General features: G+C 34.0%; 2 protein-coding genes across 2 annotated transcripts; both read left to right on the top strand.

Moving 5' to 3' along the window:
• The first annotated feature begins 795 nt into the window (after positions 1 to 795).
• LOC147401920 (protein BLISTER-like) lies at positions 796 to 3,047 on the top strand. The gene is made up of 4 exons (XM_086443411.1): positions 796 to 1,282; positions 1,412 to 1,480; positions 2,066 to 2,221; positions 2,630 to 3,047. The coding sequence occupies exons 1-4, from the start codon at positions 1,043 to 1,045 to the stop codon at positions 2,708 to 2,710; spliced, it is 546 nt and encodes a 181-aa protein (XP_086299537.1). The 5' UTR covers positions 796 to 1,042; the 3' UTR covers positions 2,711 to 3,047.
• Positions 3,048 to 6,754: 3,707 nt separating this feature from the next.
• Positions 6,755 to 14,437, top strand: LOC147401919 (7-hydroxymethyl chlorophyll a reductase, chloroplastic-like). Its single transcript, XM_086443410.1, has 19 exons — positions 6,755 to 6,914; positions 6,998 to 7,076; positions 7,175 to 7,259; positions 8,434 to 8,545; positions 9,474 to 9,558; positions 9,683 to 9,724; positions 9,820 to 9,898; positions 10,588 to 10,639; positions 10,739 to 10,801; positions 11,046 to 11,143; positions 11,718 to 11,753; positions 11,869 to 11,930; positions 12,869 to 12,896; positions 13,234 to 13,313; positions 13,505 to 13,574; positions 13,682 to 13,739; positions 13,832 to 13,896; positions 13,978 to 14,072; positions 14,194 to 14,437. The coding sequence occupies exons 1-19, from the start codon at positions 6,842 to 6,844 to the stop codon at positions 14,282 to 14,284; spliced, it is 1,353 nt and encodes a 450-aa protein (XP_086299536.1). The 5' UTR covers positions 6,755 to 6,841; the 3' UTR covers positions 14,285 to 14,437.
• The last annotated feature ends 2,323 nt before the right edge of the window (positions 14,438 to 16,760 follow it).

Here is a 16,760-nt window from a genome sequence, read left to right as displayed (position 1 = left end):
GCGGGAGTAATTTGTTGGTCGTGCTTAGTTTGTTAGTTTTTTGTTTTGTTTTTTTCTCTTTGTTGTGGGTGGGTCTTCTCGACCCCCCCGAATTTGTTCTCCTTTCAATAAAATTATCTTTATCGATAAAAAAAATAAAGATTTCAGAAGGCCAATTGGTTATCACTATCCAGTAAAGTGCATTCATGCTATTTAGGTTCAGACCATCCAGACCCAGAGCCTTGTCTCCCTCAATTGAAGTAATTGTTGTAAAGACCTCCTCCTTTATTTGTCTTTCCAACCACATCCGTTGATCTGGGGAGATACGATCAAAGTGAAGATGATCCAGCAAAGGTCTCAAACTGAACTCAGAATACAAATTATAGGTCATAGATCCAGACTATCCAATGTTAGATGGGACAAGATGTGTAGTTTGGTGGCTATTTAATTGGCTTGCTGGTTTTCTTTCTTGAGTTGTACTTCTTTGCTTTCTCTTGGGTTTGGTCATCTTGAGCTTTAATAAATTTTTTGCTTATAAAAAAAAAAGAAGAGCTTTTCTCCCACTCTTTGTAATGTAGAATAGACTTAGAGTTGATAAAACCTCAGTTGTCCTACATCACATCTCTTGAATCACACTATCAAGCCTTAAAAAGGACCCTTCTCTATTCAGTATGCTTATTAAAGAACATTTGAAGAAATTGGTCCTTTGCATATAGTATGTATAACCCATTAAGGCTGGATACAGGTTAATGGAGCTGTGGAGGCCCCCATTCTACTGTCCCTGTCAAACTGAGATTTTTTATTCTTGATTGTAGTGCTCCCTACTTCTGATAAATGGCTGCCTTTCTAACTTTCTGGTGTTCTATCACCCTCCCCCCTTGTTGTCTTGAAAAGACAAACTAAGGGCACCTCATTTACCAAATATAGAGGACGCCCAAATCACCCAACTGTATTTATCCGTCTATATTTGTAGTTAAATTTGCAGTATCAACTGCGGTAGTTACTATGACTTGTTGATCAGTTTTTTTTCAGTAGTTGCCTTAAATGCCATTTCTTATTGTACATGGTTTCTCCTTCAGGTGATGAAGTTTCTAATTTAGTTCAAGGGGAGAACAGTGATGTAGACACAATGCCAAACACTTCCAATCATGAAATGCAAGATGTTGCATCTTTTCCCTCCAGTAGTAGCTCCACTTTCCCATTTTTGTCTGAAAATAGACAATTCCATCTTCCAGTTGCATCTGCAGCTATCCCACCTGATCAATTGAGAATGATTGGCAACATTAATTCATTGATTTCCGAGGTAGTATCTTTTCTGTTATTTCTATAGGTCTTTCTTTGTCCTTTAGGATCAAACATGTTTTTCTATAGGAGCAAGTTTACTCAGCAGAGCGTGTCTAAATGCCTAACTAAAGTGATTGCATGGTTGCAGTTAGCATTGGAGAAAGAAGAGTTGATGCGAGCTTTGGCTTCTGAATCATCTAATTGTTCAAAATTGAAGGTAACTTTTTAGCTAATGGAACTTGATATATATGGTGGCAGGTTCTGTAGGATTCTTCAGTCCAACATGTGAGCCATTTCCGACAATTTTCATAGTGATAAATGGTTATGAATTCGCCGAGTTTCATACACTTGCACAATGATGTGTACACCACTTGTTCATGTTCACCAATATCTTCCATACATGTTGAATCACTGGAGTTCTGCACTGTTGAGAACTTGATGCACATAAAACTGACTTCAAGAACACTCTAGTTTCTAATGGCTTGGGTCACACACACACACACACATGCATATAACACCAAAAAACTGAACTTCATTTTTAGATTACTCCCTGTTGGACCATCAAATGATGTACCCTGTTCGGGGTACATCAACATTGTTTGTTTAGACCTGAAATCAGCACTAGGGTTTTTATTTCCAACTTTTGTTCGTAATTATATTTTAAAAGTTTTAGTACAGTAAATAGAGGGCCTATGTTAAAATTAGGAATAATATTTTCTGATTTATAAATGCTTGCTCTGAATATAATTATTGTGATTTTCCTCAGTTACATTCTCATTTGTTTAATTCTTGATTGTTAAAGGAATTGAACAAAGAGGTGTCCAGAAAACTGGAGGTACAGACCCAGAGATTAGAGCTTTTGACTGCACAAAGTATGGCCAACGAGAATATCCCAGCAAAACCCACAGATTCCCGCCCGGTGCATGATAGTAATGCATATGCAGACGAAGGTGACGAGGTAATATATCATTGAGATGACTATTACTTTAGAATTCCATTACGTCCTCACTAATTCTGAAGTGTTTCCATAGCATGAGACTTGTGGAGTTCATATTTGATTGCTCATTTTTTTTTTTTTTTTGGTGTGTGCTTATCGTGGGTATCCCCACCCTTCTGGTGAGACTAATCCCACAGTAACATGCACCACCCCCTCGGAAAGTCCTACGTGCAACTGGTTGAGTCAAGGGTGAACCAGTCCCTGAAGGGTGGCCCCAAGAAATTCATTGCTTCATGGGGTTTCGAGCACTCAACCTACCCTTCCCGAGGAGCTTATCAAGGCTCGGCTTGCCACTAGGCTAACCCCTTGGGGTTTATTTGATTGCTCGCTCGTTTCCTTAACATCTATTTATTTGGTTTCTCAAACCAGGTGGTAGAGCGGGTCCTAGGTTGGATAATGAAGCTCTTCCCAGGAGGACCGTCGAAGCGCCGAACCAGCAAGCTTCTATGATTAAGAGCCTGGAGAGTTTAACTACAGATGTTTTACATTTTATTTTGATCTTTTCTGATGGTGCCATGGAGGGTACCATCTGTAATTTGTGAGGTATTAAATTTAGTTCATTCTTTTCTATAGAAGAAAAATGAGTTTCTTTTTTCCCCTCCTTATATATGGAAGAGAGGCAATTGTCATTTTTTTGACAATAAAGGTGAAAAAAGCCCTTTGGTCTCCATAGCTGTTGTTATTATTCTATCAAATTGGGATGTAGACAAGACAATGTTATAAGTTGAAATGTTTACACTGTAATTTACATTTGTTTTCTTGGAATTTTTTCTTTTAATGGTTCTTATACCTGGAGTCAGACCTAGATATGATCTGCATGGCGTGGTCTCCCCAAGTTTGTGGTCTCGGAACAAGTTGGACTTTGGTAATTTTATTATGTGGAATATTTTATAGAATCCTCCAACTTGGTTGATGTGGTAGTCCTTTTGCTTGACATTTTTGCTGCGTGATTGGCACCAAGGGCTGCCTCACTGTAATTGTGATTTTTTTTTTTTTTGAGTCGTGCTGGGGTGACACAAAGGTGACAAAATGATGTGGTGTTGCGACCATAGTTGCTTTCCTCGAGATATGAGTAAAAAGCATCTATAGTTATGTGTGCGACACCACATCATTTTTGTCACCTCTGTGTCATTTCTCTTTGTTTTTTTTTTCTTCTATTGTACATCATTTTTGTATTTTTTTCTTGGTTAGACTTGGGTAGTAATTCAATGATATTATCCTAAGTTTTGAAGGTACAAAACTTTTAAAGTTAAAATAAAAGAGATTTTTTCTCTCTTGAAGATTATACAGGTTGAGAATGTAATATTCCACAGCATTCTTATACCTTTTACCTATGTTAATTACAGAATACATAAAGAGTGTCACGACACGTAATTTTATATAAGGTTGAATCTTAGAAGAGATTTATTGATTGAACACGAAGTAATGCTTCAAACCAGACACAATCTTGTGTGTGTGTGTGGAGAGAGAGAGAGAGAGAGAGAGAGAGTTTTGGGATATTGAATAGAACATGATCAAGAATATCCTGAAGCAGCAATTGACACAAGTATTGCATAAAACTCAAATGATTTTTAATACAAACAAATTAGAAAGTATGAACAAAGCTCAAGTTAAAAAAACGTAAATGATTAAAATCAAATTAGTTAACCTATCAACAATTACAATTTAAAGAAACGTAATGCCCAACAAAGGGGTTATCAAGAATCAAGAAAAATGAATAGGGGAATTTTTGAGGAGGAAAACATGACTAATGGGCAGAGCTTAAAGCATCCCACTCGGTTGTAGATTCTATGACAGTGTGCTGCGGCACTCGCAGAAAAATGACCTGGAAGAAAGCACAACACCAATGAGTCATTTTATTCTCGCTCCTCACAACCTCTTTGCCCCTGTAGCTTCAACCTCCTACAATTAGCATCTAACAATCTACTATTGCTTCTTTCCTTTCGTTTTTTTTTTTTTTTCATAAACTAGATGAATTTCATTAAAACAACTATTTTCCCAAGAAAAATATGGCAAGTTCTACAAACTTGTCAAAAAAAAAAAAAGAAATTAGTTATAAAGAAAATAAATTAAAAAGAACAAAAATTAAAATAGACTATTGTGAGAAATACATGATACAATGTTTCAATAGCCCAAGTCTAATTGGATTTCGATTGGTCGCACAACAAGTAGTTGGCACACAAGAGGGAGAAGGGACATCAAGAAAATTCTTAATGGGTGTTATGATCCTTTGAAAAAGGAGTGATCAAAGTCATGTTCTATTATGACTTATGAATTAGTGACGATGGGCTCTAGTCAAGAAACTAATCCATGCATGTCTAAGGTTTTTTACTAATAAAAATTAATCGCACAAGATAATATGAAAAATGTCCTTCTATTAGTTCACACTTTTTGCAAAACACTTTCCATAGTAAGATTTTAAGTCTTACTAAGGGTCTTTTGCTTAATTGGATTACCACATCAGCAGTCCAACACCACAACACTAAATTTATAGAATTTTGTTCTCTACAATCCTGAAGCATTAGATCATGTTTTCGGATTCCAAGAGGTGTGCCCAAAGACCCTTAGTAAGGGTGAAATCCTTACTAACTTAGTAAGGCTTGTCAGACTCTTCAAATTTTTATTTTTTATTTTTGTTGCTTAGTCCATGAGTTTGGTGAAGATCACAAAATGCCAGGTTAACATGTTTTCACTTCTATTTGCATCTAACTTCAATCTCTTGCATGACATGCCATATCTTTTTTTATATGAGATAGATTCATCTGATGCCCAATTATCACTTATTTATGTTTGATAGTTTCTACAATTTATCGTTTGTAAGTTTTAAAGGTTAGTTCTTAATATATTACTCATCTATGTATAATAAAATATACAATATGGTTTACAATTTGTGGCATATGAAGATATGCCAGTTGGTTAACCAAGGGTTCTTTTTTAGGTAAAAAACAAGAACTGCTTCAATTTGCACAAGGTGCAATTTCTCGGTTGAAATTAAATGATAATGTTGCAAGATGATTAAAAAGCCTCTGTTTCTAAAGTTCTTGTGCATTTAGTCATACAATTCCAATTATATACTTCTTCATTTTCAATGTAAATATCTCACCTCGACTGTCCTACTAAGCATATTTGTCTGAATATTTTCTTTCTCTTGCGTAGACTATGAGAATACCAATGTTTTGCTTATGTTTGCTAGACCATTTCTTCCTAATTCATTGTTTTTCTAAGTGTAGAATTAATTAGAACATAAAGCATACACAAAAGGATTAGGGGTTCAAGAAGATCGACATAAGTAGATCAAAAGAACCAATTGAACTACGTACCAACCCAATATATTTTATAATGATTTTCAATCTAACAAATTCTTTTGTAGGTGCTTGGTTGCCTAAATAGGGTGCAAATCGATGAAATTTTATATGCCCTTGTGCATTCTATGGTCTATAAACTCTCACTGCAAACAGTCTCAAAATCTTGAAGGCCAAGTTTTCTACTGTTGTAAAGAATTATAAATTTATCAACTTTATAATATTCAGAAGCTCGCAAATTAAACAACCAACTTTGTTCACAAAGGCCATTCTAGGATCTTAGTACCACGAGTGCACTACTAACTCAGTCAATAAGATTTACATGTCATCCATGTGGTCTTTTAATCTTTATAGAATTGAATAAGAATTCTTTTATTTTTGAGATAAGAAACCTTGACATGAATAGTACATCTTTGTATTAGTGATGGATTCATATTTTTATTTATTATTACTTTTTTGCTTTTGATTTCCCGAATCAATTTTGGTCTATGGACCACCAAACAAAGGGCCACACATATATCAATTCGTGCGATACCCCTCTCTTTGAATCTTAACTTATCCAAGTACATATAATGAATAATTTTGAATCCAATATTTTTGTGTGATCGCCAATAGAAGAGAGGTGAATCTCATAATCATCAATTCTCCACAAATTAAAATTGGTTTTACTAATCTTTTAAATCCCAAATTTTGAGAAATCGAAAAAAAAAATTTTAAGTTACAAGCTCTACTAAACCCACCTGATTTGAGCTTCTCTACTGGATCACTTAATTCATCCTTCCTAAGCTTCTTGAGCCACTACCATGGTTTTTAAATTCGTCTGAGACTGAGATGTATCGTCCGAGTTAACTCGGTATCGAAGCTGAACGAGACGAGATGTGATATTGAGTTTAAAAACCATGGCCTCTACTACATAAAAAACCAAGTCATGGGCTTCAATAAAAAAAAAAAAAAAAAGAATTATCATATAATAGAAATTCTTCTTAATTAAATTAGAAAAGCAATCTTTAAAAAAAGAAAAAAGAAAAAAAAAAAAAAAAAAAAACTCTGCCTAAATATACTTTACACATGGGATTGATGTTTGATAATAAAAAAATTAGTGTGGCGATAGAAATTCACTCCAATTTTTATCCAGAGGTGATTTAAATTCCCCAGATTGCCACGTCAGAAATTAATCAAACATCCCATCTGTCCGATCCACTTGTTTTCTTGTTGTTTGTTAAGTTTCAGCCACACAGTCTCTCTCTCTCTCTCTCTCTCTCTCTCTCTCTGTGCTTCCATGGCTTCGTCCCTCGCCAAGCTCTCTTCTTTCCCTCTCGCCTTCTCCTCTATATCTGCATCATCATCACGAGGTAACCTTTCATCCATAAATCATCTCTCTCTCTCTCTCTCTCTCTCTCTCTCTCTCTGATAGTTCTATAAAACCTTAACACAGCTAAGCTAAGAGAAGATTGGAGAAAACGATCAAAACCCATTCCTCCAGGAGGCACTTATCCTGCTAAAGACCACTGCAGGTTTTCTTCCTCTTTAATAAAGCTTCTAATCCAAACCCCCCATTTTTTTACTTGTAATTTTCTCTATTTTATCTCACTCTACTTCATTTCTTGGCCAGTCAATGTGGTTTGTGCGATACTTATTACATTGCCCATGTGAAGAACGCCTGCGCTTTCTTAGGTGATGGAATGTCTAGGATTGAAGTAAGATCTCAACTTCTATTTTTTTTTTTTTTTTTCTTACTAGTAATTTCTTTGCAAAATTTATCAATTAGAGCATATTTAGAACGACGGAATTCGCCACAGTGAGCGAATTATTAACATTGAGGCTGACATTAATCTAACTCTATAAAAAAGTGATTTCTTTTGTTTTTTTTTGGCCAACAACTTGATTTTGAATTTAATAAATTTTTTGGCTGACATTAATCTAATTCTGTAAAAAAGTTAATTTTTTTTTTTTTTTGCCAACAACTTGATTTTGGATTTTGTAAATTTTTTGAAATTATTGAAGTTCTTCTTAGAGAAGTGTGAATCTTTCTAAAGACAGTTGGAATCTCCGTGAAAATGGCACCTAATGTAGCTTTTACTTTATTTTCAGCCATCGGTTATTGCTCAAACCTCAAGAAAATCTTGTGAGGAAGTACCTAAGAAGCTTTGTAATCAAGATCTGATTTGGCAATTATTTGGCTTGGGGTTAGATCGGTTTAATTTGGATAAATCTGGGAGGTTTCAGAGAAATTTTGGGGATTATACACATGATGTGTTTGGGTTTCTTCCCCAATACCCATCAACTTTAACCATTCTAAAAATCCTATCTTGTTCTTGAGATTGAAGGGTAAATTTTTTACCCTAGAGTTTGAAGACAAAGATTTTTAGGGGAAAAGAAGGTTCTTATTATTGGAAATATAAAATTCGCCGCTTTCATCAATTGGTTCCTTATTGGGTGAATTTTTCCAAAATTTTGGAGAATTCCGTAAATTTTGTGACAATGCTCAAGAAATTATAAAAGATAAAAGCCTAAAGATCCAATACGGCCTCCCATTCCTATAATAAAGGTAGCACATTTTTGTTGGAGTTTTAAACACCTAGGGCTCTTAACCAAGTTGTGCATGCAGCCTGATGTGTTTAAACTGCAACAAAAATGTGCCACGTAGACACATAACGTTGTTATAGGAGTGGAACACTGTTCTAGATCGTGACTCAAGATAAAAACGTACACACCCCAATGACTACACCTCTACAGAGGATCAAAATTTTATCTGATCTCTTGATAAAATCTTTATGGTAGAAAGAATGGACAATTAAATACTTTGATTTTCTCAATGATTAATTTTGAATTTGCCTTGTGGATTCTTATTAACACCTTTCTTTGTATTAGGGCTTGGAACCAGTAGTCCATGGCAGAGGGAGAAAAGTAGGATCACTGGACGAAACTTATTTAGGTGTTCATGAACAGTTGTTGTACGCTCGCAAAACTAACCCTGTAGAAGGTAATTCTCAATATCCTATAATCCCCAACTCTGAGCATTCTACATCTCGGCTTTCCTTTTTCATGATGGACTTTGTTTGTTAGAAGACACTAGTTTTGACACTAAATGCACATTCAATTATCTTTAAGTGTTGAAAGAGGACTGATGAAATATCTCATTTTGTTATACATTTGTTCCATCAAAATAGTAAAGTACATCAAATTTATGTAGCCAGTATTTTGTTACTAAAATAATACTACGAAGTCCATTTGCATAATTATGCTAATAAACATTGATTAAACAGTAGAGTGCTGAAATTAGGGACTTCCACATAGCTTTGTAGGATGAATTACTAAGAAAATTGTCTCAAGCCTTAAAAAAGAGGATCTTTATCAGTAACAGAAATTTAGGTGACAATATTTATATATTTTTTTTGTTTACATGTATTGTCTTAATTTCTAACAGATCTTAAAATCTTTTAATTGAAAACCCCTTTTAGAAATTTGATGAGAGAGTTCAGTATGTGCACTCTTAATCCAGATCCAATGACTTAGAACCAAAGTTCTCTGGCCCATATCCCCACTTTTTGAAAATTTAAGGTTCTTATCTATCTCCCTGCTTCAATATAAGCTCCTTGGGAGCCTAGAAAATTATTCTGTTAGCACCTCTTTGTGGTTTAATGAAGCTCTGATTGTTGATTGTAAAACAATATTCCCTTTCTTGAATAGTTTTTCCAGAATTTAATATTGTTGATCATATTTCTACAGTTACGCCTCTCCCTATCCCAATTATTTATTTATTTATAGCGTTTAAACTTAAACATATGAATGCTAGATAATTGTATACTGAACTTCAATCTAGCAATTTTTTTCCTTTCTGAAGCAGGTGAAACTCGTGTAGATTTATTGGTAATAATGATATGTTTTGCATGATTGTGATTTAATTTTAGGAGCACAATGGACGGGGATAGTAACGACCATTGCAATCGAGATGCTGAAAGCAAACATGGTTGAAGCTGTCATTTGTGTGCAGAGGTAGTGGCACAAATCATTGTAGTAAACAATGGACCAAAGTAACTAGTTATTGATTTTCTTAAAGCTAGTTTCTATCTTTATTTGTCGGTCAGTGAAAATTTCTTCCTTTGTTTACTCTATGTAGTGACCCTGAGGACAGATTCACTCCAAGGCCTGTCTTGGCCAGGTATGTTTAAAGAAATCTGTATTTGAAAGTAGTTTCTCTATATTCAAAGATTTGGATTTATAGACATGTTACTTTTGTCTGTTTCTTTCCAATAGGACACCTGAAGAAGTTCTGGCAGCAAAAGGTGTTAAGCCAACATTATCCCCTAATCTTAATACCCTTGCCCTAGTGGAGGTGCCTTATTTTTTTTAAATCTCTTTGCTAGTTTTTGTCTGTATGCATGGGGTGGTCCGTGCATTGGTCTGAGCTTCTATGATATTTAGTTGTTTGGATTTTCAGGTTTGACCTTGCTATCATTCATTGTAAATATACATATTCATTTCATCTTATATGATGGAAAAGCAAAAAAAAAAAAACCCAATTTCCAAAGCTGAATTCCTTTTATATTATTGAATACTACAAAGAAACCAATTTCCAAAGCTGAATTTGATTTTGATTTACCTTGAGGGTTAAGCTTTGATGCCATGTGAAACATGCCCCTGGAATGCCAGACCACTGGAGTTGTAAAATTGATTCCTTATAATTTATTTTGGACTATAATAACAATAGCAAATGCATCAGATATAAACTACTAAGTACTTACACTAAGAGAAATAAAATCGATTCCGAACTATTGCTATAGTTATAGTAAACATCTTTAAATCTTGACCCCAAAACCTAAATTTGACAACATATTTGTCATTGGGGAGGGGGGGCAACTAAAATAATTAACAGTGTTAACCATAGTTAAGTCTATAAATGTAAGGACCAATTTGTTTGTCATAAGTTTATTTCCATAGTTATTGGTTATCATGGTTCAAGAGTACGGAATTTTATTTCCTCAGAACTGTTATATGATTTCGTGTTTTTCAACATGCGAACAGGCAGCTGGCGTAAAACGGCTTCTTTTCTGTGGTGTGGGTTGCCAAGTGCAAGGTCTGGCATATATTCTAAACAGGCATTTTCTATGTTCATTTTTTTTTTCTTTGTTGTGACTTGTACTATTGTAATGCAGAGTGATTTCTTAAACTGCAGCATTAAGATCTATAGAGCAACACTTGAACTTGGAAAAGCTTTATGTTCTTGGCACCAATTGTGGTAGTGAAAACTTTTCTACTTCAGTTTATTGTCAATTTATTTTGCCAGTATTTTGCATTTGGCCGGTGAGCTTAATTATTATAAATACAAAATTATGCACTATCATTGATCTCTCCATTAATATTTAATCTAGAGATGGGTAATGCGTGTATACTTAATTTAAGACCGATATGTTACTGGAAATATTTGGCCTATAATATATAATTTGGTTTGATACTGACATCCGATGTTTCTATTTTCTTAGTGGATAATGGTACTCGAGAGGGCCTAGACAAGTTTCTTAAGGCTGCCAGCAGTGATCCAGAAACAGTTCTGCATTATGAATTTATGCAAGATTACAAGGTGATGATAATATTTAAAGCTATTGCTTTGCCGATAATTGAAGAATTTTATTGTATTCAGTTGCTTCTCTAGACATGGTTTGCTGACTTTCCATTGTTATCAATCTGAAGTGTGTAAACTGTAAAAATTAGTCAAACGAGATTGACCCACACTAGTCCTTCCTCATAGTAAGTCAACCAAGGGGGTGATCCTATTAAATGTATCAAATTTTAACTGCACAATAACCAATTTGGTCATGAGGTATCAAATAACAAGCTATGCTAAAAGATACTGATTAATGCCTCTCCCATGCCCCATGGTACTATATGGAATATGAAATAAGATCCATCCCTCTTCTCGTCCTTTCTATGCAAGAACAACACAAAACACTTATTTTGAAAACCATGCAAACTCAAACAGAGATCATATGTAAACAGTATTACAGTAGATTTATTTCACATTACATATTATCTCCAGCCCAATACCTTGGGTGCTACCTTTTTTAAGTTCATCTTATTTTCTAGTTTGACTGCTTTAAAATTTCTTGCAATTTTTTTTTTCGATAGGTGTTTTAAATTATTGATATGTTTAATAGGTCCACTTGAAGCATTTGGACGGTCAAATTGAAGAGGTACTTCGGTCCCTAAGCTTTCCTGTTAGCAATACTAAATCTTGCAAGCACATCATTTCATTCATTTCTATGTTTATTTTATTTTTATCAGTAGTTCTAAATTTAATTAATGCAGGTTCCTTATTTCTGCTTACCAGCAAATGAATTAGTTGATGTTATTGCACCATCTTGCTATAGGTAATTTCATATTCTTTATTTCAAAAATTAAAACTGAATTCTATCTTTTATTTTTTATGTGGAACCATAGGGTTCTGTAATAATAAGAGTAAATCACAGGATCAAGAGTACTACTATCCTCTATTTCTATGTACCATAAACTTCTCTCCACCCCAAAGCATGGTTGAGAACATGGAGGAGTGAAGACTAGGCAGTTCCTATCAATTTGGAAACCGACAAAATATACCCAACCAAAAATTTCAACTGAATTTTGAGTAATTATAGGGTTTTACAATAAGAGTAAATTTACAAAATCAAGAAAATATACCCATGCAATGTTGTCAAATAGCATATGCCATGGTGTGTGACTAGACATATATGATGGCATAACAGTTTTATTTTTTAAATAAAAATAGAAATAAAATTAAAGACAGGAAAATAAAATAAATTGAAAAAAAAGAAGTATGCTTTTATTACAACCATCCTAGAAATTTATTTTGTAAAATTTTGTTGCCAATTTGATTATAATTTATTACTTTTGCATTTTCAACAAGAATGCATAAACTAAAAAAATTGGAAAAAATTGAAATCTTTATTAATTATAAGAAACTACAATCTTTATTGGTACTCTACATATTGATAATAATGAGCTTAGGCCCAATCAGTTATCCTACAGCCAAAATTGATTGGGCCCATGATGGGTGAGCTGATTTGGGCTTTTGCTACTTTAGGCCTCGGTCCGAGCTTGGGAAGATTTTTACCCGACTGAACCCCTCTTTAACACCGCTACACTTATCCAACTGTAGTTTCTTTGTGTAATGTTTTCTAAGCACTTGGATATTATATAAATCGGTTAATCAAGTGTTTTAATACTCAAAAGAATTTGTTTATGAAAGTCAATTATGTTTATTCTCCTAGTTAAGCATAGTCTAACTCATTTTTATTTTCATGTCCCACAGCTGCTTTGACTATACAAATGCATTAGCGGTGAGTTTTTTTTTTTATATTTCTTCCTACAGACATTATTCTAAATGTTACAAGGAGCTCAATGTTAAGTTCATTTATATTATTAGTTGAACTCTTGTTGAATGAACAATGGAGATATTTCTTACAACCCTAGGAAAAAACTGGTTTGAATTGCATTTTATTGTCAAGATTTTCTTTCATATAATGCTTATAAGTAAGTTGTATATTTTTGTTTCCTAAAAGAAAAGGCAAGTTGGCTAATTATAAACCTCTTGAAACTTGGTTCTTTCTTGAATCAAAGAAACCGATATTTTGTTTTCTTATACGTGTTTCATGCATGTGCTTTGGAAAACCACAGGACTTGGTGGTGGGATACATGGGTGTGCCGAAGTATGCTGGAGTGAGCATGACACAGCATCCACAATATATTACTGTCAGGTAATGTCTCTAATGAGCAATGTAAAATCTGGTAGCATCCATTTTGAATTCTTATTCCATGGTAATTTGATCAGTTTGTGGTGATGCCCTTCTGTTCTTTCATGTTGATACAAATCGTTAAGCTGTTACCCATTCTTTTATTACCCTTTTTGATAACGATGCTAAAAAAGATTTGGCTCATCGAATTGTAGAAACGAATGCGGAAGGGAAATGCTTAGTCTTGTGGAAAATCTTTTGGAGATCACCCCAACAATCAGCAAAGTATGATTGGCCAATATTATACTGGAATGTGTATAAAATATTTTTTGTTTAAAGCATGCCAAGATTTGAATTAAAACCCATATTGAATCTTGAGTATCTTATTTCAGGGTGATCGACGTCCATATGTCATGGAGACAGTTAAAGCAGATGATAACACAAAATTGGGTATTAGTGCCATATTCTTTATGTGTCGTAATCATAAGATTTATTAGCAAATTGTACCATTTGATTCATGTTTCCCAACTTTTCTTTCTCAGGGAAGGGTCCTTCTCAACCCGCTCCTAAATTTATTGGGAATTTGCTAGCATTTGTCCTTAACTTGGTAAGTATCCTTCTTCATGGAAAACCTGGATGTAACACAACTGAAAGCAAGATCTCAGAGTTAGTTTGGTTGATTTCCTAGATTGGTCCGAAAGGCCTGGAGTTTGCCAGATATTCATTGGATTACCATACGATACGGAACTATTTGTATGTAAACCGCTTCTGGGGAAAACAAAGGTAACTTGTTTCCGTTATAGTACATACTGACCTATGATGCTTAGCCCATAAACAAATGTAGTGACTGATGGCAGAGCGATCGAAGCCTCACTTTTGATATTTGAAATTTTGATGATTGCAGAGCTGATATGCACATGCCTTCATATGCAAAGAGAATTGTGGACATGTACAATCAAAATGGGGAAATAGATCAGATGCTCTCCAACAAATGATTATGAGGTCTGTTGCTGCTGTCGAAGATGACAGGTGAGACGATCATAGAACCAATCTTGTGCCCTGAATGATTTGCTTCAAATGCTATCCATGTTCCACTCGAATTATATTTATGTTTCTTATGAGTACAACTGTTCATCTGTAGATGATAAATCCATGAATCTAATGGGGCTTGGAGTCTTTCTTTTTTATTTTTCAATATGTAAATGAAATTTCACCATAATTTTATGACATTTTCTATTTAAATGTGCTTAGAGAGAGAAATTTAGCCAAAGTGGGGTGCAAAGATCTACTATAAAGTATTATTCTTCCTCATGTCATCTGCCAAGTGTCACATTCCTATTGGTTGGGAAAGAATGCGGAGCCCCCTATATATACTAGACAGCTTTCAATCTAGCATGGAAGGGAAATCAAGAGTTCTTGAAAGCTTTCTACTGGTAATTATCTATAATAACTATTTCTTATAGATAATTTTTGAAAGACAGTGCTGTTGTACTCTAGATCAACTTTGAACTCCATTAATCAAGTTCCCAAGAAGACCAAAAATAAAAAAAATCACAATAAGACTTTTTTGGATCCATGGATTAGTGGTAGGATTAAGCATTTTTGGTCCTAAGTCATGGTTTCAATTCAAGTTCCCAAATTGGCTTAAACAGATTCCATGCTAATTGAGAAATATAAATTTAAGAAAGGGTATATTACACTTTGACCCCTTGTGATTTGGCATAATTCCATGTGACCCCGTAACATTTTGAAATGCCTCCCCTTTCACACATGATGTTTGAGTTCAGATGTTATTTTACTATTGAGTCAAGATCCTTTACCCCCTAAGAATGGCTCATGAAAAAAAACACATGATCCCAACCCTTTAAATGCAAAATCCAATGGTTGAGATTTATTCTCTAGATAAGTATCTCCGAGATTTGTGTTAAGATACTTAAAAATCAACCACTAGATTTTGTGTTTAAAGGGTTGGGATCATGTGTTAATTTCACGAGCCATTCTTAGAAGTCAACAGATCCTAACCCTTTATTATTTTACCATCTCATTTTATCCTTTTTATATAAAGAAAATTATACTTTAAAATTATAAAAATGTCCTCATCTAACCATTCACAAGTAATCCCATTTTTTCAAAGGGATATTTTTATTTATAAAAAGAAATTACATTTTATAAGGGTAAACGGAGACGGAAAGGGGGTAGTTAACCAATTAGATAGTTATAAGGGAGGTAAGTGTAATTGTCAAAATATTAGTGGGTTGACATGTGTTTTTTTTTAAGTCATAAATTTTGGGAGGGAAGGTATCTTGGTTGAACTGCCTGTATTATCCGTGTTGCACATGTTACCGTGACATTTCTCCCTGAACGCTTATATAAATGCTCATTCCATGTATATATTGGGGGCGTACTCCCTCATGTCGATGGGTTGGTTCATAAGAAACTCATAATCATTATATTTAGTGAAGTTCTGGTTTCAAAATAAATGAAATCGGAACCACCAAAAATCATGGGTACCATTGATTTTGATTTTCAAGAATCAAATGAGAAAAAAAGTATTTCAGATCATTATAAAAAAAATTTCCTTCAAAAAATTAATATATTATCAACAAAAATATTAACTTGATTATGATTTGCTATACTAAAGATATAAATTAATGATTTTTTTTCAAAAATAAAAATTTATCTTAGTTAAAAGTATTAAATTTTTAGAAGAGAACTCGTTTTCAGCTTTGACCGATAATTTATATGAAAAATTGAAGAATTTTATATAATATGCATTTATTTTGAAAAAAAAAACTTTAAAAATCCTCCATAGTATGAAAAAAAATGACAAAATAAATCGGTTCCATGTACCCGTGGGTATCCATTGGATAGAGAACCTAATGGTTTCGATTTTTATCGATTCAGTTCTATTTTAGACTTGTCTCTAATCAGTTACAATAATAAGAGAATCAGAGCCGAGGCTTTCGATTTTGATTCTAATTAAATGGGTACCCATTGACACCTTTACTCGGGAGACATCTAAAACTAACAACTATCACACAATCACCTGAATGCTGTCCATTTTTTCATTGTTTTCTACCACAGTACCTTGTAAAATGGATGACATCATAGAAATGCAAAAATAAGTTCACTTGTAGAGAAAGAGAGGACCAAACTTAAATTCGACTAATTAGTTTATAATGATGCTGAAGTTACATTGTAAGGGACATTGGTGTGTACAGAATCATAGATGCTTTCTTTGAAATCTCACTCGTATCTCAATGAAAAGCATCTATAGTTTTAATATGCATCCACGTCAGTTGATGTCCTCGCAATGTTACTCCAGCACGACTCTTAGGTGTTGTTTGTTAAACTGAAAAAAATAAGTGCTGAATAGCATTAAGCGCTGAAACTAATAAGCGCTGAATTTAAGTGCTGAAAAAGTTGTTTGTTTAGATGCTGAATTTGTTACACATTGTTGAAATTGATAAA

This window comes from Akebia trifoliata, chromosome 5, assembly GCF_017979445.1.
Source record: "Akebia trifoliata isolate Shusen 1 chromosome 5, ASM1797944v1, whole genome shotgun sequence".
Taxonomy (NCBI): domain Eukaryota; kingdom Viridiplantae; phylum Streptophyta; class Magnoliopsida; order Ranunculales; family Lardizabalaceae; genus Akebia; species Akebia trifoliata.
This window is presented reverse-complemented; position numbering and strand designations above follow the sequence as displayed.